The following is a 25,995-nucleotide window of genomic DNA, read 5'->3' as shown; positions in this document are numbered from 1 at the left end:
CTAAAAGAAATATTTTATTTTTTCTTTGAGATTGACATTTATCATATTTCCCTATTCAATCTTTTGTCTACTTACTAATTACTAGACTAAAAGTTTATTTGTGTGTAATATTAATTGATATAAGTAAATTCTCTTGAGTATGACATCACAACAATATTTACTAGTTATTAATGACTCTTTATATTAAAAAAATGTATTCACTATTAGTTTTTTTAAAGAGAAAAATATTATTAATAAACGAAAAAATCAAAGTTTGAGAACAGCCCTCTCAAGTAAGATTCAAGGCCTAGGCCTAAGGACAAAACTCCCATAAAAGAGTTGTCCTATCACACATTGTTTTTTTAGCTATAAAAAAAATGCCAATGAATTGATTTCTCTAAAAATATGAGTAATACCAACACAATCAACCTCCCTACAAAGAATATCAATCAAATACAAGTCACGCGGGAGCTTCCAAGGACGATGAGAGCGAAAAGTGGACTACCCCACCGCGAGAGCAGAATCACTCTCAATAAGCACATGATGCACACTAAATTCCTTGCAAAACTTCAGCGCATGCCTAATCACCTTCACCTCTGCCCCATACGCCCACTAATGTCCCATTGATTTGGAAAGAAAACCCTTAATCTCCCCACAATGATCACGCAATACACCCCTTATCCCACTCTTCCCCGAAGCCCCCTTCATTGAGTCATCCACGTTAAATGTAAACACCCCCTCTGTCGGGCACCCCCAAGCAACACCTCTCTTACGCACCACTTGGCGTCGCAGACAAATGAATTCAAAATTCTGCATAGAATCATAAGCATTATATGCATCTCCTCCCTTACCGCTTCAATCCACCAAAATAATCCTAGTAATGTGCAAGTCCCACACGCCATCAACTGAGCCCGTATGTGTGAACAATGTGATCATGTTTAATTTGCCCTGGTTCATTTGCCCACATAGCCTATGGAGAATCAGAAACTAGCCCTCCAAACCATACTTCTCACAGAAACACACGTCGCCATAAGGCACATGGCTCAGCCCCAAACCTCCACGCCCATTTCAAAATCATAGCCTTGTTCGCAAACCCAAGAAACCCACCCCAAGGCCACCTATTTGGCTACATTTTCAAACTTTCTCCTAGCCACTCATGGAACTCTTCGACCACCCCCAATTCGACCCCAGAGAAAGGCACACATCAATTTCTCCATATCCCCCACCACCCCACCGATGTCTTGAAAAATTTCAATGTGATATAATGGAATCGAGCTAACCACCGCCCTCAAAATGACTACCTTCCCACTCAAATTCAAAAACCTTGAACCCCAAGAAGTTAAATTTATCCTCATCTTTTCTATCACTGGGTCCCGATATTGTCTACGCCCCGGATTATCCCCAGCATTGACCCTAGATAGGGTAATGGAAAATCACCCACCCCGACTCTAGACCTGGCCGCCAAACGAGCCACCGGACCCTGCTCCATATTACATCCAATCAAAATAAATGCAGTGAAGTTAACTTTCAACCCGAACCCACAAAAACGCCACCAACACATCATACATCTCCTCCACTTGTGTTGCCTCCCCTACACAGAAAACTAGTGTATCATCCATAAATTGTTGTTGGTTTAGGCATATCAAAGGCCCTAACTGAAAGCCACACGACTCGTCCCGCATCGTTAGCCTATTCCACATAGACGACAAACCATGCACACACAGATTAAACAACAACGGAGACAACAGATCCCCTTGCCTTAATCCCTTCTCTATAGCAAAATACTCCATGGGAGAACCATTAACAAGCCCGCCATAGTCACCGTCGAGATAAAACAAGAAATCGATGAGATCCGTCGAGCCCCAAAACCCAACTCCTTCATCATGCTAAGCAAGAACTTCCACTCTACGTTGCCATACAACTTTGTAAAGTCCAACTTCCACTCTACGTTGTCATACGTCTTTGTATATCACTTGACTATTACCTCATCAATATAATTTTGCTTTCGAAAAAAAAAGTCCAGCTTCAAAATCAAACCACCCTTACTTTTCTTAAGCACATAGTCCACAACTTCATTAGCGGTGAAGATGCAATCCACAATCTAACATCCCCTTGTGAAAGAAAATTGATTATGTGAGATTACATAAGGATGACCTGTTGCAACCTTCCCGCTAATACCTTGGAAATCAGCTTGTAAACACTCCCAATAAGACTAATAGGCCGAAAGTCAGAAACCTCCGCCAAATTGGTCTTCTTCGGCTTAAACGAAATGAAACCCGCATTCAGCCCTTTCACTAGCTTCCCATGCACAAAAAATTCCTGAAACATTTTCATAACAGCACCCCTGATCATCATCCAGAACTCGATAAAGAAAGTAAAGTTAAACTCATCCGGCCACGACGCTCGATTACCATCACAAGCCAACACTGCTTCCCATATCTCCTCATAAGAAAAGATCTCCTCCAAAATCCTCTAATCCTTCACCGACACCTAGGAAAATCTTCCTCGAATATCCGAACGCTCCTCCCCCCTGATCTTAAAGAAACTTTAAAAATGATTAAACACTGCTTCTTTAATTGGACTTGGTTCCACCAGCACCTCTCCTCAAGAGAAGGAACATATCTACGACTACAATAAATCATATATTTTTATTGTAAATGTTATTGTTCCAACCAAAAATATTCTAACATAACACAAGATTGGATAGTCAAGTTCATACATATTCCCGATAAGGACAACATTGTTGCAGATGCTTTGGTGCGGCAAGTATCAAGGGTCGAGTCTTCTTACATTTTTGAAAGTTTTCTCATTCCTTTATTATTTATATTTTTTATTTGGGTACAAATTGTTATTTCTAGTTAATATTAAGACCTTCTTACATCGCTGCAATTGTGGGGATAATAAACAAAATTTTCACTGATGGGACGAAAACCGAAATCGCTTACAAACATAGGGACTAAAAACACAAAAAACATTATATCCACAAAACGCAGGCAAAGTGCATATGACTTTTAGGGAGACAGAGACCGATGTTGAAGTTGCACGAGCACGACTCAGCACAAAGCATTGTTCCTTAATTCGAAGCGAAGCCATGTTTACCAGTTAGCGCCGACAAGCGACTTCTTATGCTGTGTTAGGTAAACCTTCTTCTTCTTCTCCTTCTCCTTCTTCAGTGATTGACAAAGACGATAACGTTTTGGTCAACATAAATTAGAAGCTTTGATTTTTGTTCATAGTTCAATTTGGGGTTTTGTTATTTTCAATTTTAGTGGCTGTTTTTTTAGTCCTTAGTGTCTGTCTTGAAAGCTTTGCATCCTTGGTGTACTGTATAGTGTTGAACAACTTGAGTTAACTGTTTTGATTATTATTGTGCAAGTTATTGTTGATTGGTATTCAATCTTTGTGTTTGATTTTATAGTTTGTTTGCTTTTTCTTCACTCTTTGATATGGTGTCACTGTCAATAATTTGTAGATGATAAGATAGAGATTGAAAATGAAAACAAAGCAGTGGAATTTAGGCTCATGTTGGAATGAGGAGGTTGGTTTACTTTCCTGTCGTCTTGAGAAGGAAATTAAAATAAGATAATCTAAGTCTAAGTGCAAAGCAATACTGGTTTATGTTAAGTTGTAGCGTTTATTGAAGCTTGATGACTGTGAAAGTGAAAGCTATGGTAATTTTTCACCTTTCTTTTAATTTTACCATGAAGCACATATTTTCTAAGTAGCACTAGTTAATGAAAAACAAAAGTTTGTTTACACTAGTATTAAGTATTAACTTACCTAATGCTGCTAGCTTACGAAGATTGCTTTGAAATTATTACCTCTTTCATTGTCTTTATCAAGAAAATGTTGGTAGCAAGACGCAATAAATTAGTTGATAAAACTTTCTTCTATTGTTCGATACTGTCAAGTGTGAATATACTAATATAGTCAATATAGTACTTGAAAGAATGAGAATTGAATTGCATCTTAGTATCCTACTTCTCTGAAACAACTAAATTTCTAGTTTTGGATTGAGACAAAGCCTACCCTTTTTAAGTTTTATCGTAGTGTCTAATATAGGAAGTTTTAGAATAAAAAGCAATATCTTGATGAATTTTATTTGTATGCCTATAGTCTTTAAAGCATGTTTGGATCACCGTATTTTTTCGCAGAATCAATTAATGTACCTAGAACCTGCTCACAAAAGCTTTTAAGTAGACTTGATTTTGGCATTAGAATTAATTGTTGAAGATTTTAGAACATGTTCTTCATAGCTTCGAAGTCTGAACACACTCAATACTGTACTTCTCAAATACAAGGCAGTGTGGAACACAATGGAATGCATCAGACTTGCATTACTAGGTAATAACTGCTTATTACTAGAGGGAGAAGATTTGGTTTTGTTGTTGTTTTAGTGTAACTACTTTCTTTTTGTATAAATTATCATAGTTTTGAGAATTTGTCAATCTTGAAAGATAATTTGCTGCTATGAAGCTGAAATACTTAGTATGACGTGGGTGCAGACGTGCAATACGTCAAGGATTCTAGAAATTATAAAATACTTAACACTAATTTGTTAGAAAAATGCATATATCTCATATAAATGCATAATATTTGTAGAGAGACATTGATTTTCTCATTATTACATAGCTGTATCAGTGAACAATGATCACAATTTACGTCAACATACTCGTGACCATAAAAAAAGGCATAAACACAACTTTCCTATGTCCATCTCAAACATAGCCATGTCACAAGAATTACACATTTTTTCCTATTAATGTTTTATGTCACCAATTATTGTTATTTGTGTTCAAAAGAAGACTTGGCTGGCCCACTGTTTACTATCCAATACCAATTGAATAATTTTAATATCCCTCCCTCATTCTCATCATCCAGAAAAACATAGCTCATCAAGAAACAACTCTGTCAACTTAAGAATTTCACCACCACCATCATCAAGTGAATTTTATGTACATCTCCACTAATATCCTACAATCTTATATCTCCTCCAGTATACTCCTTTTCCTCTTACAACATGAAAAGAAACTAGCATAAGAAGCTTTAATGCAAGATTTTGGAGCTGTATCCTTGCATATAAAAAATGTATCAGTCAATATTTTTTTTCTTAAATGTAGGATATTCCTTGGATATGCATCTAGGTGTATGCACGTGCATTTGTATTGGATACATGTATCACACCAACACTTCATAGTTGCAGCATGCTAGAATTGTCTGGTAGCTTGTTTGTTTATGCAAGTAATCTATTATACTGAATTAATATTGCGACATAGAAGTACAGAGCTAATGCAAGGAAACTAAATGGTGTAATTACAAGCTGTCATTCTTGTGTTGAAGATATCAATGTATAACCACTCATATGCCTTCACCTCACATGTTAAGCTTTTGGAATAGTTTATTCATGTCATTATATCAGAGCTTTCTTTGGCCAAGTTGTCCAAAATTTGAATCTCCCTCCTTTATTCTTCCAATAAAAAAGAGAACTTTAGCATTTTTGATGAGATTGTACGTTGTTTACGCATCAAACCTAAAGTGATTTGCGTGAGGAGGTATGTTATAGATGTCAATATAAAACAATTCATGTATCTTTATCTAACTGCTTAAGCTTTTGTGGGAATAGGTACATGTCACTTAGCTTTTGCTGCATTGTTGGAGAAGGATTACTTCAAATTTCAATTGGACTTCCTTGTCTGCTATGTTGAATATGAAGCTCTACATCGGACTACTTAATGTTGACTTGGTTAATAAACTATACGCTATGGTGACGGCTTTCTTCACTCTGTCTATCTTCTACCTTTTCAGGGCATAACATAGCAACATTGATCTCTGCTGTAAGGTTTTTCTATTTTGCAGCATGTAATATATATCCTCCTCCTACTTCATAGACTCTTTTCTAATTCTCTATTAATTTGGCATTTTTCTGTTAAGAAATTATTTTGTCAGCCATTATACAAAAGTATTGATGATGGCTTTCTTATCTTGGGGGAATTGAAATTTGTGATTTATCCCTCTTCTCTGGATGGCTTACTAAAAGAAGGCCTGTGACAAAAAAAATGAAATAAATAAATGAATAACAGAAAAGAAAGTCTGCGGAATGATGAATTTGATGTATATAATTTATTTTTGAATCAAGCTTTCCTAACAAGCGATTATTCAGTTATAGTATATAGATTATTTTCATTCTGTCTTTCTGGTCTTCTATCGGTAAGGCTTCATATCTTATCCTTCTCTCCCTCTTTATGGATTTGCATCTTCTCTTGAGAATTTTAGTAGAAATCAGTCAACGCCCCACCGAGAAAATCTTCCTATATAAATCATACTTTCTTTTTAATTCTCTTGTCATTGTTGCTCTACATGTAATAACCTACAACTTACCATTGTTGCACATACGGCTCTCATTTCATCTCCGGTTGAATATTTTCCTTTCATGTACACCATTTGCATACCAGTTTCACCCTAACGTGTGTATAAGTTAACTACAAAATATGTCATTATTCCTTCTGTTTTTCTTTTATATAAATATGTTCCCCTCTACTCTCAAACAATCTAGTGCACTAAATATGAAAAATATATATGGAATGAAATTGTGTTGTTTCCACAGAGTTAGTTTATTCTTAATGGGAGGAGCACAGTTAATTATCTGGGCGCAGTAAGGTCAGTTAACTTATTTGCAAACCAGCATATGGAGCTGCTTGTTTGCTAAATGTGGATGGTAAATATTACTATAAAAGAAAAAATTAACATGTGTGATACTTGATTGTGATGTGGGAAATGTGTTGGTGAAGACATTGACAAATTTTGTCTTAACTATTTTCCTACTTCGTCTTCACGCAATCCTGTTTGTATTGATTTAATAAATGTGTTTGTCCTGATAGCTTGTTTTGAGAATTTATGATGCCTGGTGTTAATTGAAAATCCTGGGCTCAGTTTGGCGCTGTAATGTAAAGAAGATTTAGATTTATATAGTTGTCATTATACATGATTTATAATAGCACATTATGGTGTAATTTGGTCTATATAGCCAGACTTTGGCCATTTTTTTCTTCAGAATATGACATCCATAAGCTACTCACAAAAGCTTCTCATTTTGAGAAAATGATTCCTAAACATGCATTTAATAGAAAATGGTTTTAGTTGTGTTGTTGAATGCAGGGTAAAATGTCCAAAATGAATGATTTTGTTTATTCACATTCTTCGTAACTGAAAAGAAACTAGTAACTCTTCATTCAGTGCCATGCTTTGGTCATTGGTTTTGTCTTAACTGTATTTCCTTCAGGTTCACTGTTCTTATTCTTTTTACTGCACACGACAAAATACACTATGTATTACTTGCCGTGAGCTTGTTAGTAAACATGACCTGCATGTCTTTGGTTCCTGTTTGGCTGCATTGGTGCAATGTTGTTAAGTGTCACATCATGGATGATGTTGAGTTGTTTCCCATAAATTGAACTTTCACTTGTACAGTAAATGTGTTTCCTGGTTCTCGGAGAGAAAACAACAATATCATCATAATTTCTGCTTTTCATCCTTTCTCTGTCCTCAATGAGAAATTTTTATGATAGAAATCAGGATGCATTTTATTAGTTATGGCATTATTATTAACCACACATCATCATAAATCACATCATAATAACTACGTGTTCTAAAGCTCCATTAGAATTTGAAGTTGTGCTAACACTTACTAGCACTTACCACCATGGGAGAAGCTACTCTTACATGTTATATAGCCAAAATCAATTGTAGGGAGAAGTTTCTAAGGTCAGAATTGATTTTGATTGAACAAAAGCTTATCCAAACATGCTAGCTCCTATAGAAGAAATGATTTTGCACAGTTAAACGTGAAAGCAAACATCTCATAATAGTATGTTTTGATTAACTTCTATTTTATCAGAATCAATTTTCAAATCCACAAGCTACTCAATGAAGCTTTTCTCCATAATTGATGCCTTCAGAATCTCTAGTAGAAGGGTTCGTGCTTTGGGTAGGTTTTGCTGCTAATATAATGAATTAAAATTGATTGAACACTATCTTCATCCTTCAATGTTCAAATACTATTTTCCGGGAGTCTTTCCCCTTTCTCTTTGAAGACTACATGTGACCATTAAATTACCCAGTGATCTCAGTCTCAAGGTAAGTGGTGTGCATGACTAAACAAAATCTAGAAAGAGAAATGAAAAAGGAAAAAATCTCCAACGTCCTTATCAAGTGCACCTCCATTTTTGTTGTTGCTGTTCATCAAATCTTGACTAGGATTGGAAAGAAACTTGTGTAGATATGGTCCAGTATATGTACGTAGGTCTGCTTCATTGACAATTTTGGCCCGGAAAGTCAGCAAAATACTTCACAGCTCTAAGTACATTACATGATGTCAGTGACGTGGGGAATTTTACTAGTGATGCACAAAAAGGTAACAAAGATTCTTCTACCAGAGCTGGAAGAAACTCTGGTCGGCAAATCTCAGTTCCTTTTAAACCTTGTTCTATCTTTACAATAGATGTTCATATTTAGATACCACACATGTTTGTTGAATCCTATATCTTAACTTTAAAGCATCCCTACTTTACTTATGAAATGTGTTAAAGGTGTTAAAGGGGAATTATCAATGTTCACACAAACTGTCATAATTGTATTATTATCATTACTAATTTTTTACTTGATTCTATTGTATTTGGACATTTTACTTTAAGAGTAAATTTTCAACTTTGGTTTTTTTTCTCTTATGATTGAGACAAGCGAATTCATTGCCGACAACATTGACTAGTTCCCTCACTGCAGTTGCTCGCACTAAGTGGTAAATTACTGATCACGAATTGTGCTTTATTCTCATGAGCGATGGTGAAACTTCTAACCTCATAGTTAATGGATAAGATGAGCAGTCGCCACAACACACATCTTGGTTTGACTTATTATTTTCATGATGGTCCGTTATTTTTTTAAAAAACTAATCAGATTAGTTTCTTAAAGATATATAATTGTGGCCAAATTTCTTATAAAGACAATTAAAATGTTGAAAAAACGGGATTAGTTTGATAGCAATTTTGTATGTTTTAATGTATCAATTTGGTAATAAAAACCCTTATATATCTTGATCGTTGTACTGCAAGTTAAGGATTTTCTCTATTTCAATTACATTTGTGTGTTTGGATGTACAACGGAAAATTACAGTGATATTAAAATCATAATGGACGATCACAAGATAAGAGAAATTCTTTTATCTATCGCGATTTTTTAACTTCATCATAAATATTTACGGTGTATTTAACATGCACATAATCGTGTTGTGTAATCTATGTACCTCATATGTTAAATATCTAGATGACATATCATTTTCATTATACACAAATACAATTACCATATTGGTTGACAACCATATTTTTTTTGTCTAATTCGGCCCGGCACTACAAATGAAGAAAGGGATTCAATGTGAAAGAAGCTAGTAAGATTTTGCGGTCTACCTATTTGTAATATTCCCATATCTTATTATGTAGTTATAATAGCACGATTTAGTATAGTTTATGGTTTGAACATCTATGAACATATTTTCTAAATCTTAAACAGCTTAGACATTATTGACAAGAATCTTATTCTGAAGGGGGTTGCGTTATATATCTGAGCCGAGGAGAATCACTATAAGAATAATTTGTTCCTTCTTCCCTTCACCAACTAAACAACCAAGTCTTTCCTTTTGTCCCTTGTTCTCTTCACTAACTCGACCAGCCCCATGTTTTATAATTCTAATATTCTTATCATGTCGAATAATTTTCATGACAGTAAATCATAGAAAAATTATACAAATTGATAAACACCCAATAGTTTTAATTTTTAAAACACAAAAGGGATTATCAATCATCTTAACTAACATGTGCCAAGAGTAAACTATTAAAACAAAATTTGCTTCCATGGCATCTTTTTTCATAAGAAGAAAACTTTATGACACTAGGACACATCTGACGTAGACTTATTTCTCTTTTCTTTTTCTTTTTTTATCCATATCTTTATTCTTTGAACAATATATACTGTAATCGGCATTCAAAAATTCTACTTCTATCAAGAATATTTATATTTTCCTCCTTTTCTAACATGAAAGAAAGAATTTCGTTAATTATAAGTGTATTGATTTTTTGTGAAGATGCCCTCTAAACTTAAGGCACTATCATCTATAAGGTTATCACTTAATTTCACAAAGGACATGATTAGATAACATAGAACCTCTTCTCTACTTTCATTGGATACTTCCCCCTTTACGCATTGTTTGGATCATTGTTACCATCACCCTTTGAATTGTTTTTTTTTTCCCTCAGAAAAAAATCATTTCCCATTTGACAAAAAAAACTTGAATTTCGAGATAGCATTATTAAAACTGGCGTTTTATAACCCCCGATAATAATTCGCAAATTGACAAAACTAATAAAGCAGAATAGTAATTAAGGGAACAGGTAAAACATAAATAGTTGCGATTATTTCCAATTCTTAAAGACAAACCCAATCCTATTTCACATTTCCTGCAACTAGAAACTAAAACCAAACAAGATAAGCTTGTTTGGGTTCTACCAACTCCTAATATAATTCTCTCCGGAATCACTGCCCTCGCTCAAGGAAGGGGTCATTGGGGGAGGACCTGAGAAACTGCCACTCTCTTCATTCAAATCAATGACATCAGCAGTACTGCCTGAATTCATGCCACCGATCGCAGCATTCCTGCCACCTCTCCTGTGCGGGCCGTGCCTCACCTTCTTCACACCTTTCTTCTGGAATATCCGATACATCGCCAAATGCGACATCTGCATTTTGAATTACAAAGTTCAGGTGATCAGATACTGATATATGATGAGTAAGACAAAAGAAAACAACTTTGATAATGATCATTGATCCTACCTACCATTCTCATGAAAATTTAAAATTCAGAAGACAATATTACTGCAAATCTCTGCTCAATTTTCAAAAAAAAAAAAAAATAGTTACTGTTCTATTCTTTCATTACCCTTGTGGGGCTAGCTATTATCTCGAGGCGAAACTCATGCATCACCCATTTGGTCTCCTTAGCAGCGGCGGCTCCCTGCTCCTTCCAGAAAATCAAGGTGTTCTTCTTCCCGATCAGCTGGTTGTCTCCCGGGATCGGAACATCTTTTCCTTTCTTAGACATCCTCCACTGGCCATTCCCAGCGACTCTCCAGTCCTGGCTTTCAAGGTCACGCCCCCTAGTGTTGAACCAGAAATACTGGCGATCAGTGAAAATCTTCTCATCTGCAAATACAAATAAACAAAGCTAACCAAATCAGAAAAAAAAGTACCCAATTCAAAACAGGACATGAACATTTCATGGGCGATGTAAAAATTGATTTATTTTTATGACAGAACACAATGCTGATCAACTGGGATAGAAAAAACGCCAGAAAAACAGAGAATTTTGTTTTCTTTACCTCCCTTTGGCAGCCTCCAAGGCTCAACTTGAAACACATCAAGTTCTGGGACGACATCAACAGGAAGAGGCTGAGAAAAGATCTTTCTCTTGAGGTAGGCATCAACCAGAACATCATCAGTGGGGTCAAACCTGTACCCAACTGGCAACCTGGGATTCAAATGGTTCTCCATCGCTCAAGAGAGAAGAAGTAGGGGCTTGCTTAATGGTCTCAACTATTTGGGTGGATTGCTACATGAAACCCATGGTCAATTTATAGCTACAGGACATGCAGTGTGTAGTTAATGCTCTGGGTTAGTTTGTGGGTTAATGAGACCCAAGAGAGAGAGGGAGGGGTAGGAAGTAGTGAGAGAATGGGAGAGCCCAGGGAAATAAGGGAGCATTATAACTCTAATATAGAAGGAAATCTGGAATCTCATTTGACTTATGTGGAAACTCAAGGTTTTACAGTAAAGATACTTTAGTAAATACAATCAATGAAGTCAGTTAATAGCACTTAACTTTTCTCTTAATCCTTATTTTTTTATCGCATTTATCATATATCACATTCATTACTTTTTTTCTTCTTTTTATTTCTCACTTAAAGTTATTGATACTAAGTAAATGCAATAAGTGGAGATAGTCAATAATACTTACTCCCTCCGTTATTATTTAACTGTCTATTTTGAATAAAATATTTTGTTCCTATTTAACTGTCCACTTATCATTTTAAGAGAACATTAAATGATGTTTGTACATATAATGCCCTTAACAGAACAATAAATGAGGAGAGATAACACACACTGTAAAGGGTAAACTAGGAAAACAATCCTCACTTTTTCTAAAAATCAACAAAATTAATTACACCCTTAATATGTGTGCATCCACCCAAAGTTGACAGTTAAATAGGAATGAAGGGAGTAATATTTCTCTCATCCTTATCTTTTTATCACATTCATCATATATCACATTCATTAAGTTTTTGTATTATTTTTATTTTTCACTCTACGTGTCTATCTGATGTGTCAGCACTAAGCAAATGTATACAAAACATTTACTTTTTCATTAATTTTGTTTACTGTTCTGATTCATGAACCGCTAATAGTATTGACACCTTCCAGGTCCTTTATTTTTCTCGATATCACATTGTACACTCATGGTTTTTTCAGTAATGATACTAAGTAAATACAATCAATGAAGTCAGTCAATAGTACTTAATAATTCTATCAATCCTTATCTTTTTATCACATTCATCATATATTACATTCATTACTTTTCTGTATTTTTTTGAATTTTCACTCAACGTGTCTATCTGACATCAGCACTACGCGAATGTATACAAAACATATACTTTTTCATTAATTTTGTTTACTGTTCCAATTCATGAACCGCTAATAGTATTGACACCTTCCACGCCCTTTATTTTTCTCCATATCACATTGGAAACTCATGGGTTTTCAGTAATGATACTAAGTAAATACAATGAATAGAGTCTGTAATAGTAATTAATTTTTCTCTCTATCCATGTCATTTTATCGCATTCATCATATATCATATCAATAGAGTTTGTAATATTACTTTTTTTTAATCTCTTCATTTCTCACCCAACGTTAATGATACTAAGTAAATACAATGAGTGGAGTCACTCAATAGCACTTAATATTTCTCTCAATCCTTATCTTTTTATCACATTCATCATATATCGCATTCATTACTTTTCTGTATTATTTTTATTTTTCGCTCAATGTGTCATCTGACGTCAGTGCTACGCGAATGTATACAAGACATTTACTTTTAATTTTATTTACTGTTCCGATTCATGAACCGTCATAGTATTGACACCTTCCATGCCTTTTATTTTTTTCCATATCACATTGGAAGCTCATGGTTTTTTTCACTAATGTTACTAAGTAAATACAATCAATAGAGTCAGTTAATAGTACTTAATTTTTCTCTCTATCCCTATCTTTTTATCGCAATCATCATATATCATAATCATTATTTTTTTTAATTTCTTCATTTCTCACTTAACGTTATTGATACTAAGTAAATACAATCAATGGAGCCAGTCAATAATACTTAATATTTCCCTCAATCCTTATTTTTTATCACATTCATCATATATTACATTCATTACCTTTATGTATTATTTTTACTTTTCACTTAACGTGTCTATCCGATGTCAGCACCACGCGAATGTATACGAAATATATATTTTTTCATTAATTTTATTTACTGTTCTGATTCATGAACCGCTAATAGTATTGGCACCTTTTCACACCCTTTATTTTTCTCAATATCATATTATATTATATATCACATATTATTTATCTCTCTTTTCTTTCAATCTCACTCTAAATATCTACTCTATTTGGATGTAATGAAACATTTTTGTCTTGCTGTTTTTCCTAAAGGGTGGAACTCATACTTTTCACAAAACGTATGGTATATCATACCTAATGTATGTAGTGCCTTTTTTGGGTCTGGATTTCTGTTTGGGCTAATACTACCGCAGGTTTTCAATTTGACAAAAATGTATGCAGTGTCTTTTGATTTGACTAGTTAAAAAATATATGCACTTTAGAAAATAAAATATAATAATAGTTGTTAAGAGATAATCAATAACTAATTTTGTGATTTAATATATGTATATTTAAGATACATTATGAAATTATTAATATTTTTGTATGTTTGAACACACTTTCAATCACACTCTTAAATTCATACAATACAAAGAAGATATCAATTTAATGTTTCTAGAATGACCTATATTAAAAATAAAATATTTCAAATAAATAAAATATATTAAATTCTAGAATGACCTATATTAAAAATAAAATATTTCAAATAAATAAAATATATACAAGTCTAGAATGACCTATATTAAAAATAAAATATTTCAAATAAATAAAATATATTAAATTCTAGAATGACCTATATTAAAAATTAAATATTTCAAATAAATAAAATATGATATATTTATTTTTTCATTTAAGTATAAAGAAGACTTTTGTAAGGATATTCCAAAATTATAAATGCAGGTGTTATTTAATGTGTTTCACTTCTTCTTTTCTTATACTTACTCCTTAAAATTATATTTTTGGGAAGAAAAACTTTATCATGAAGTGAAGATATTATCATATTGATATTTTAGAATGTAAAGGAAAACAAAAATAAGGCATGCAATATTGATATTGATATTCTTGAAAAGTAATTATTTCTTGAAAAGTAATTATTTCTTATCAATAAAATAGGATATATTTAATTTTCATTTAAGTATGAAGAATACTTTTTCCAGGATATTAGAAACAATTAAATACATGTGTTATTATTTAAGATATCCAACTTCTTTTTCTTACTCCTTAAGATTATTTTTTGGAAGGAAACTTCATCCCTAAGTGAAGATATTATTATATTAACTTTTTAGAGTGTTTTAAAAAAAAACTTTTTAGAGTGAAAAGGAAATAAAATAAGGCATGAATTTCTTGAAAATTAATTATTTCTTATCAATAAAATAGGATATGTTTACCTTTTTCATTTAAGTATGAAGAAGGCTTTTTCCATGAAACTTAACTCTTATCCGAGGCACGAAAGAGGGAGATGTTGGTCCAGAAGACTCAATTCTTGTTCAAAGGCTTTTTTTTGGCTATGTTAGCCAAAAACCTTGGGGTTGTGGACTGTTATTGATTTGGGCTGGACGGTTGAGTCTTGGGAGATCAACTGCCATCTCGGAAGACTTAATTCTTGCTCAAAGGCTTTTATGGCTCTCAAGCCACAAGCCTTGGGGGGCTGTGGACCGTCAAAGATTTTGGACTAGACGGTTGAGCTCTTCACTAGTAGGTTGGACGATTAAGCTCCTCACTAGTAGGTTGGACAATTTAGCTCATCTACTTGGGCCAGTCGGATGAGATTTGGGTTTAAGGCCTAGAAGACCAAAGCTTGAAACCCAAATCTCGGGGCCCATAATATTGCGATGAAAGTTGACCGTCAGCTAAGCGGTTGAGCATCCTCCAATACGTGTGTCGCTAAGGAAAGAAGTTAAGACTTCACCCTGACACGTGCGTTGTATCTCCACGGCAACCAACAATGTAATAACGCCTCATCTAGGGTTTGGGGGGTCGACCCACTATAAAAGGGGGACCTCTTCCCACCATGTATCTCATCTTCTACCTACTAGAATAGTACTCTAAGACCTTTTTCTCATCCGTTTAGCTCTTAGGGTTTAATATCAAAACAAGTACGTAATTCAAATTGGCATTTGGAATAGGGAATTTCAAATAAAGAGCAACAGGTGTTAATGGTAGATTCAACATGATGATTAATTGGGGCTTTCTAATAGTACTCCAATGTCATTCAATCACAAGCGTGCAGGGAATTTTTAACGTCAAAAGCATGGCAAGTGGGAAAGCAGTGGATTTCTTTCAGCCTGATGTACCAATTGTCGATAGTAATAACTAGTCTTCTTGACGCGAGTATTGACACTAGGGATGAAAGTAGGGCAGGTTGCCGACAGGGGCCTATGGCCTAGCCTACATCGGACCCAAGTCAGGCCAAATTAATAAATAGACAAAGTCAAGGCTTTTTGAAAAGCCTTTTCAGTTATATAGGTCAGGCTCAGACTTCTCAAAAAGCCTTGCAAGCCTAACAGGCCAACCTATTTAAATAAATGTTAATTTATTTTATTATTTTTACATTGAATTTTTATTATAATATCTAAAAATTATATATTTATTAAATTATTTATATGTTTAAGCATGTTAGACTATATAGTTATGTATCTATATAAACCTCCATAGATATAGACTGATGAATATTTATTTTGAATTAGATGATATAAAAATATTATTAAATTTTTCCTCGTTAGCTATAAATTTGTTGACATGTTTACAAATAGATTGTTGTATACTTGAATGTCATATGATAAAACAAACCATTAAAGACCAGATTTTCAATACATTAATATTTAAGACTCAGACCTTGAACTTTTTAAATAAGTAAAACCTATATAAGCAAAGCTCGGCCTAACCTAGTCCATTTTCACCTCTAATTAACATCAAACAGTAAATGACTGACCACAATATGTGTTTTATTTCTATAGACGAGGATTAACTAACCACACACACATTGTGTTTAAGATAGTGGAATTATGTGGCTAAATGGATTGTGAGAATATGGAAAAGCAAACATTATTTTTTCTCTCTCCGCAGGAGCGATCATTTTTTGAGGCAATAAATGGGCTGGACAAACAGGCTTCCAAAATAACAGACAAGAGGAAAGTTGGGCTGACAAGTAAGTTTCGCTTTCCGACTTGTGTAAGGGGATTATAGCGATGAAGGAAATTGAACATATGAAGCTATCCCATTATGTTTTCCATTTTTTAGGCTGGTACAAGGTCTTTTGGGAATGAAATGCTTTGATCCAATTGGAGCACGTTAACGCCTGTATTGCCTTTTCACTTTAAGTGTTCAAAGGGAAGTTAAATCTTTCTGGAGGCCTTTGGTTCAATGGGGCACATGGTATTCGTCAGGGTTTGATGTGAGTTTTGATGTGCATTTGATTGATATCATGTCTTGTAAAGAAAATTAACGGGAAAAGACCTGTAACTATGCATTAATAATATCACACCTCACCACCACCCTCCCTCCTCTAATAACATGACTCCATTGCAATGGATAACAAGCAGTAGAAGCAAAAATTGAAATGCCAAACCGTGCCTTCAAAGCGGCAACCTCATTGCCACCCCGAAATTTAAATCAAATCAGAGCAAAAGGATGAGAACCGAGGAAGTTAACAAAGGTGAAAAAAAAAAATTATGCAAAAATTTTCCAGTCCAAATAAGTGAAATAACATATCATCACCAGGAGGACGAGAGCCTCTCAATCATAGAAATTTTACAGCACCACCTTGAACCCTCTTACAAGTGGGCGGCATCGTTCAGTGATCCCTGTTATCGAGGGCAACCTTTGTGCTAGGTTTGTGCAGTGATGGTTGTAACACAAAATGCTAGCGGTTATTCGGGTTCCTTGAAAAAATCCCAAACCTTTTGGCATAATTAGTTAAAAAAATATCAAAAAAGGATTTACCGGGAAAGTAACCTACTAAAACAGGTAAGTTTAGGTTTGCAACCTTGCAGAAGAATTTTCTTGTGTATGTTAAATGAACCCGTTTTTTTTTGTCAATGGTTCAAACTTGAAAGGTTATTCCCCAGCTAAATATTTGAATAGGGATTTTAGTTTTTTTTTTTTTTAAATAGGAGTACTTAACTCTCTTTTTTTTGGCTTAATTGAATTTTTTGTCCCTAATGTTAGGCCTTTGTGTAATTTTGGTTCCTTTGTTTAAAAGGAGCAATGTTGGTCCACCAAAGATTAGTTTGTGCCAATTGGGTCCTACCGTCAATTTCAATTCAATTGAAACAAAATTTACATACATGGAACTCGTTAATGACGTGACCTGACACATTTTACCACTTAGAGGACTAGGACTCCATGCAATAAAACATAAAATTCTAAAAAATAAAACAAATTATATTTTATTTAACTTCAATCCTAATCATATCATTAATCTCTAATCACCCTCCATCTTCATCTCCAATACATCAACAACAACAAATCTGGAAACAAATTCATAAGCAACAACAAATTTAGAAACTATAAGAAGTTATAGAAATTTCAGAAACAAAATCAACTTTTCCCCTCTCTTCACCCAAACCCAAAAGGACAAAAAAATCTATAAAGAACAACAAATCTAACACTAACCATCATCTCCATCTTCATGTTCATCCCCAAAACACCAAAACCATCTTCCCATTACCTAGAAACCAACGCCACAAACCTCTTCCCTCTACCTAGATGGCAACAACCCAAACAAAACACAAACAAGCGTAGGATGTCCACTAAGGCAAAGAGGAAAACAAGAAAAAATGCACACGCAAAAAAACTAGAGGAAACTAGAAAACAAAGCCACTTCTACCACTAGGAGAAAAAAAACTAGAAAGGGAGGGAGCATCCAAGGTTAAGTGAACTCCAACAGAACCCCATCGAAAAAGGTAAGTTAAATAGGATTGAGGGAGAGTGAGAGGGGGGGGGGAGAGAGAAGAAAACATATGGAGACGGTGGAGAAAGACATGCGGTGACTCCAGTGAAGCCTCTGGGTACCCTTCTAATTTTTTCCCAGTATACCAATTAAAAATGTAATTAAAAAACAAAGAGAAAGAATCATCAAGTTGGGGCCACGAATCACCGCTCCACTCCGCCATTGCACAACCTCCGCAACCAAGGTCGCATTAATTGCTCTCCTTGTTGTGCGTACATGACCTTTTCCCCTCTTCCCCCTTATCTCTATTCGATCAGACTTCTTCTCTATCTGGAGACGCACCACCGTTCTAAAGACAATATGGATCTGCCTTTCTCACGATATGGAAGAGCACCACCGTTCTAAAGCTCAATATGAATCTCTTTCTCTCTCTCTCTCTCTCTCTCTCTCTCTCTCTCTCTCTCTCCGTGTGTGAAGATGAAGGGGAGGAAGATGAAGGTGCTCTCAAAGGTGGAGGAAAAGATTGGTTGTGGATGATGGAAAGGTCTTGTCTAATGTGGCTTGATGCGTTGGTTGTTCGGTTGGGTTGAGGAAAATTCAGGGGAGTTCGAAGGGAGGGACGCTGGTTGTGGGCTGTCAAGGAGGTTCAAATATGAGTTTTTTTTAACGTAAATATGAGTTGTAAAATTTGGGATGAGGGTTTAATTTCATTTTTTAATTAATTTGTTTTATTTATTTTCCTTTTTCTTTATTTATTTACTAATGTGCCATTTAGCATAATTAGCAAAAAGAATCCATATAAGAATAATATTATGTTTTGAATTCATCATAAATTGACGGCAGAACCCAATTGACACAAGTTGATCTTTGGTGGATCAAAATTTATTCTATTTCGAATTGAACATAAACTGATGGTAGAACCTAATTGACACAAGTCGATCTTTAGTGGATCAAAATTACTCATTTTAAACAAAGACCTAAATCACACAAAGGTGTAATACATAGATCAAAAGTCTAAGTAACCCATATTTTTAATGTATAGGATTTTTGCTAGATCTTGGGAAGTTTATACATGTAAAAGTATTTACATATGAAAGAGGGAAATTATCAATTTTTATGACACGAACATAACAAATCATGTAGATAAATTACGGCAAACAAAAATATTTTTATGTCTCAAACCGCCGGAAGAATATCTAGACTTTATAATATAGGTGTTTCGTGTACAATGTGTACATTTTATTTACCCAGTCATTCAACATAATTCTATTACATAAAAAAAAATTCATTTTAATTAAAATTTAAAATGAAGTTTATTGTTTTCTACGTGACATGTTGCGATTAATAGTCAGTGACATACCAATTAAACAGATCTTAGTCTTGCCAAGAGCTTAAAAGGCAAGCACAACAACACATCCCATTAAAACCACACAAAGCAACTTCAGCAAGCAATTATCTGGATCACCCATTCGAATTAGAGAAAAAATAACGGCTTGCGAAATCCTCAAACATAGCTGACAGCTCAAAGCTCAACATATATACAAGATAGCTCTTAACACATGGTCCATGTTAAACGAATGATTAAGCTCCTGCTAAACATAGTTTTGGCTGAGGGTTTTTTTGAGGTTTTTTAGGTGATTTGTTAGTTTTTTGATCCCCTTTGAGGAGGGTGTACATCGTCGTGTTTATCTTCTCTCATATATATCAATACAATTTGTGCTTTTGGAAAAAAAAATTAAGAGAAAAGCCAGCAATAACGAGAGCATGGAAAAAGTTATTTCAGGCGGATTTGATGTCCTAATTGTTGGAAAATTAGAAAAAGAAGGTTGCGCCGTGGAAGAACCACCGCCTTGAAAGCAAAATTTCCGGCTGACCTCGGTGCAATTCAGTGCCGGGTTTGCTCCCCAAGGTTAACACAACCGCACTTCAGGTACTGTGCACTCAGAACCTAATAGTGCTGGAGTCTCTACAACAATGCTCAGAACTACTGAAAGAGAGGAAGAAATTTTTTTTTTATCTTTTCCTTTTTTGTATGTCCATTGTTCACGGCCTCTTCTTCTTATATACAAAGCAAGAATTCTCATTTGCTTCCATCCGTTGCATTTCCATTGAATACTCATGAATGTGTAGTCAAGGAGGCCATAAACAAATTAACACCAGAAATCAAACTGATGCCAACGTATATTTCAGCTTAAAAGCATTTGAATATCCAACAGTGTAATGATCAAATAATTAGGAAGGAAAAAACGGTTATATAATTAAGGCTATAAATATTTTTGATAGGATAACTGAAAAAATAATTGAGTGCCATTAATCCTAACAATCCCCCATTAATGGCAATCAAATTATTGAAAAATTTCTGAGCAAAGAAAGTTAATTTTGTGCTTAAGTGTTAATGTCCAAAGGATTGAATTAACACGTAGTGAAGTCAGGCAACAACGTTTGTCAAAAAGTGAACGAGTCTTGAACTAGTTTGACTTGGTTGGAACCCCCACTACACACACCATAACTTTAAGATGTAGAGACTCCACGATAGAATACTAAAGCCATTTTCCGAACCTTGGGATACATGTGAGCGTTTTAGAAAGATTGTCCAAGTCTTTCATAGATAGCGGCTTTTACTATCTCACTCACATATTTATTCACATAAATTTTAAATGCGTCTCACTGGCATATAAGTGCGTCTCACAAAGCACTTTCACAACTGTGAATAAACTTTATTAATAATAGTATATCAAGTGCGTCTCAAAAGCACTTTCTCATAGATACATCAAGTGCTTCTCAATAGCACCACCAAAATGGCTATGTATCTCTTCAACTTCATCAAGTGCGTCTCAAAAGCACTTTATCTAGATACACAAGTGCTTCTCAGTAGCACCAACATGTTAAATGAGTGTATCTCAACAAAACCATTAAGTGCGTCTCAAAAGCACTTCTCCATGGATACATAAATGCTTCTCAATAGCACTAACCAATTTAATGACAATGTTTCTCAATAACCACATCAAGTGCTTCTCAAAACCACTTATTCATAAACATATTAGTGCTTCTCAATAGCACCTCCAACAAAACAAACAAGAAAAACATTATTATTCGTCTAAATGGTGTTTACAACAAACATGCTACCGTTCAAATAACATTTTCCCACAAACTCCCCATTTTTTGTGATAACAATTTTGTCGGACTGAAGCACAATTTTTAGTCCTTCTTTATTAAGTAAAGCCCCTGAAACCAAATTTCTATGCATGGATGGCACATAGAGCACATTAGTTAAAGCTAAAGTTTTTCCATATGTTAATTTGAGTAGAATGTTTCCTTTACCGTACACTCTAGCAGTTGCAGAGTTACCCATGTAAACTATGCCACCATCAGTTGCTTCTTCAAATTCTTGGAACAACTCTTTAGTTGCACAAATGTGTCTAGTTGCTCCCGTATCTAGGACCCACTAAGTTATGTTGTTCACCAAATTGGCTTCTGCCACCATTGCAATAATGATTTCTTCATCTTCAGCTAGGTTTGCTTGTGGTTTTGAAGATTGACCATCATATTTTTCCTTGGCATCTTTGCGAACAGTGCATTGATAAGCCTTATGTCCATTCTTACCACAAACATAGCAAATCAAAGCTTTTTTCTGTATTTTAGCATGTTGCATGCTAACATGCTTCTTATCTTGCCACTTATTTTGCATAGGATTTTTTCCTTGACTTAACCTGTTTCTAGCAGAATCAACAGCAGATTCAACTATGTTAGCATTAGGAAAAATTTGAGGTTTGTAAAGATACTTATCCTTAAGACGATTTGCCTCTTCGGTTCTCATGTGACTGATAAGCTCTTCAAGGGTGAGGTCCTTCTTCTTGTGTTTAAGGTGATTTCGAAAATCACTCCATGATGGAGGGAATTTTTCAATTAGAACATTGGCTTGAAGAATTTCGCACATCTCCATCCCTTCCTTTAGCACATCAGCAATCAAGTTTTCGTATTCGTGAACTTGTTCAGTGACTGGTTTGTCGTCCACCATTTGAAATTGTAGCCACTTACCAGTGACATACTTTTTGTTCCCAGCATCATCCGCTCCATATTTTTTCTCCAATTTCTCCCATATTGCCTTAGCAGATTTGTCCAGGAAAAACAGATCGAATAAATTATTAGGCATATGAGCAAGAATATGACCACGTACCAATTTATTGTATTTTTCATAGAGCTCCAGCTTCTTGGTAGCATTAGTCACTGCTTCAGGATCGCCATCATCACCAATAGGAACTTGTGGAGGATCTTCAAACAACACATAATCGATCTCAAGTTGTTCGAAGAAAATGAGCAGCTTCTGAGACCACCGTTTGAAATTAGTGCCATCCAAAGGTTCAAGACGAGAAAGATCAGGCAGCGCGTTCTTGTTGTTCAACAATGCCATTTGGAATTGGTGAAACTCTTGAATTAATAAAAAAAAAATTTGCTTTCAAATTGTTGGAAAATTAGAAAAAGAAGGTTGCGCCGTGGAAGAACCACTGCCTTGAAAGCAAAATTTCCGGCTGACCTCGGTGCAATCCAGTGCCGGGTTTGCTCCCCAAGGTTAACACAACCGCACTTCAGGTACTGTGCACTCAGAACCTAATAGTGCTGGAGTCTCTACAACAATGCTCAGAACTACTGAAAGAGAGGAAGAAATTTTTTTTTTATCTTTTCCTTTTTTGTATGTCCATTGTTTACGGCCTCTTCTTCTTATATACAAAGCAAGAATTCTCATTTGCTTCCATCCGTTGCATTTCCATTGAATACTCATGAATGTGTAGTCAAGGAGGCCATAAACAAATTAACACCAGAAATCAAACTGATGCCAACGTATATTTCAGCTTAAAAGCATTTGAATATCCAACAGTGTAATGATCAAATAATTAGGAAGGAAAAAACGGTTATATAATTAAGGCTATAAATATTTTTGATAGGATAACTGAAAAAATAATTGAGTGCCATTAATCCTAACACTAATGGCCTAAGAAACTATCACTCCCCTCATTAAGATCGATGACCTCAACACTTCCAGCAATTCTTCCACCTTTGGTGCTCTCCCCATTAGACCCTCTTATACTCTTTGCATCCTTCTTCAGAAAGATGCGGTACACAATCCAATTTCCCATCTGCATTTTGAGTTACAAAGTTTAGTGGTCAGATAATGTCAATGATAAATAAACAAAGAGAATTTTTTATAATAATATTACCTACCTACCAACCAACCATTCTCATGAGAATTCTAAAGATATTACTCTAAACCTTCTCAATTTTGAAAATGGACATTGTTTTATATATTCTTTCTTTACCTTAGATGGGTTGGCAATTAAAACAAGGCGAAACTCATGCATCACCCATTTGGTCCTCCTAGCACATGCTCCTTGCACCTCCCAGAAGATAAGGGTGTTCCTCTTCCCAATCACTTGATTGTTTCGAGGGATAGGAATGTCTTTTCCTTTCTCCACGACCCTCCACTGGCCACTCCCAGCATCTCTCATGTCAAGGCTTTCAAGGTCACGACCCATGGTGTTGTAGAAGAAGCACTTGCGCTCATTGAAAATCCTTCCATCTTCAAAGATATGAAAACAAACTTGAAAACAGAACAAACATTTCATAGGACATGAAAAAAAATGGATTATTTTAAGCATGACATAATGCTCTCTAGGTAGCACAAGGACAACTAATTAAGAAAGATTAAAAGGCTCATAGAACAAAGAAAAATGAGAGAACTAGAAAAATTGTTTCATTAACCTCCTCCAGGAAGCCCCCAAGGCTCAGTCTGAAACACATTAAAATCCGGGATGATTTGAATAGGAAGAGGTTGACCAAAGGCCCGTCTTTTCAGGTAGAAATCCACAAGAACCTCATCAGTTGCATCAAACTTGTATCCAGGTAGCAACCTAGCACTACCATCTTTGTCATAAGTTATTAGGCCGACCTCCATCTCAAAGGATGTCATCCCAAGTGAAGAAATGGTTGTCTTAACAGTTTGGGAGATCACTAGCTATAATAAACTCATAACGCGTGTTAGGGCATGAATTTATAGTTGTAAGACATGTAGTGTCCTCAATGTTTGTTCATAGAGACCGTTAGAGATGCAAGGGAATGACTAATATATTCTTTTTTGGTCAAAATAATTTAAATTCTTAATAATGTTAATTATTAGTAAGTGAATTTTATATTTTTAACATAAGTAATAATAATAAATTCAAATGAATGTTTGACTCAAATAAGTTTTTAAATATTTTTCTCAATTTTGTATTAACAAATTCAAAAATTCTTTGATGTCAGAGAAAGTAAGTTTCTTTAAGATCCTTGAAGATGAGGGAAAAAAATAATGAAAGTGCTGAAAGTTCTCTAGAGTCAAAGAAGAAAGAAGTTGGAAATATTATAAATTCAAATGAATTTTTAACTAAAATAAGTTTTTAATTATTTTTCTCTATTTTTTATTAAAAAATTCAAAAAAGAATTGATGTCCGAGAAATAAATTTTCTTTAAGATCCTTGATGATGAGATCTTTCATCTATAGAAGACCCATTAGCTCTTTCAAGCTAGTCTCCACCTAATTAATATTGGCATAATTAAATTTACTCCCAAAAGTTTTAGAAAACTTATTAGAATAAATTTACTACCTATGATAAATTTTCTAAACTGGCCTATACTGGGTCTTTTTGGAAAGAAAACAAAATATATATAGTTTTAAAAAAGCAATGGGAACAAGCCCAGTACAATCGAGGGAGAAAGGACACAGAATTCAAGTTCCATCACCATAGGAAGAAATACCAAACTGACCTAAACTTGGTATATTTATATGGATGGATATAGAGAAATTATTTACTACCACTAAATAATTAATGAAAATAATAAATTTTTTACCTATGCATTTTGGTAGTAAATTTCACAACTTTTGACCTATATAAATAATTACTTTTGACCAAATTCAAATTTTTTGCTACCAAAATTTATTTGACCTATAAGTTTGGTAGTAATTAAATTTATAAATAGGAACTTTGTTCAATATTAACTTATATGAATGATAAATCTAATTAAGCTATAATTCATATTTAAAATATTTTGTGTTAGTGAAATAATTTATATTAGGATAAATTCACTACCAATAAATTGGAAAAATTTATTATAATAAATTCTCAACTAAAAATAATTTCCTAAACTGGCCTATACTAATATATTTATATATAATAAATTTTCAACCAAAAATAATTTCCTAAACTGACCTACACTTTATATTAGCGCATTAGTTTTAACACCCCCTCAATTAATCCCCCACCCTCCTTTATGCACTAAAATGTCTTAAATACCCTTAAAATTTAATTTCATTCCAAACATATCTCTTTTCCTACTTTATCACTACCATCATCTTTGTTTGTCACATCACCCTTCACTTTTACTCTCATCTCATAGTTTTTTTCGTTGCAACTTTTCACACTTAATATATGTGAAAACATTTCATACTTTGTAAGTGTGAATCGAGGTATGTTCATTCTCTCTTCACCTTCTTCCTTTCGGTTTATGTGTTTCATACTCAGTGAGTGTGAAAATGTTTCATAGTTAATAAG

The 25,995-nt window shown here is 34.4% G+C and overlaps 2 protein-coding genes and 1 long non-coding RNA gene across 3 annotated transcripts; 1 reads left to right on the top strand and 2 right to left on the bottom strand.

The window, feature by feature from the left end:
• The first annotated feature begins 2,913 nt into the window (after positions 1–2,913).
• LOC130729749 (uncharacterized) lies at positions 2,914–6,077 on the top strand. The gene is made up of 3 exons (XR_009016102.1): positions 2,914–3,116; positions 4,134–4,323; positions 5,603–6,077. It is a non-coding gene; the product is annotated as an uncharacterized LOC130729749 (long non-coding RNA).
• Positions 6,078–10,367: 4,290 nt separating this feature from the next.
• LOC130732521 (NAC domain-containing protein 83-like) lies at positions 10,368–11,854 on the bottom strand. Its single transcript, XM_057584550.1, has 3 exons — positions 11,403–11,854; positions 10,964–11,226; positions 10,368–10,763 (listed from the first exon to the last, which is right to left on the bottom strand). The coding sequence occupies exons 1-3, from the start codon at positions 11,572–11,574 to the stop codon at positions 10,530–10,532; spliced, it is 669 nt and encodes a 222-aa protein (XP_057440533.1). The 5' UTR covers positions 11,575–11,854; the 3' UTR covers positions 10,368–10,529.
• An 11,540-nt stretch (positions 11,855–23,394) lies between these two features.
• LOC130721491 (NAC domain-containing protein 83-like) lies at positions 23,395–24,362 on the bottom strand. Its single transcript, XM_057572294.1, has 3 exons — positions 24,170–24,362; positions 23,728–23,987; positions 23,395–23,547 (listed from the first exon to the last, which is right to left on the bottom strand). Exons 1-3 carry the CDS (start codon positions 24,360–24,362, stop codon positions 23,395–23,397), a joined length of 606 nt encoding a protein of 201 aa, XP_057428277.1.
• Between the last annotated feature and the right edge of the window lie 1,633 nt (positions 24,363–25,995).

Source organism: Lotus japonicus, chromosome 1 (genome assembly GCF_012489685.1).
Source record: "Lotus japonicus ecotype B-129 chromosome 1, LjGifu_v1.2".
In the NCBI taxonomy this organism is placed as follows: domain Eukaryota; kingdom Viridiplantae; phylum Streptophyta; class Magnoliopsida; order Fabales; family Fabaceae; genus Lotus; species Lotus japonicus.
This window is presented reverse-complemented; position numbering and strand designations above follow the sequence as displayed.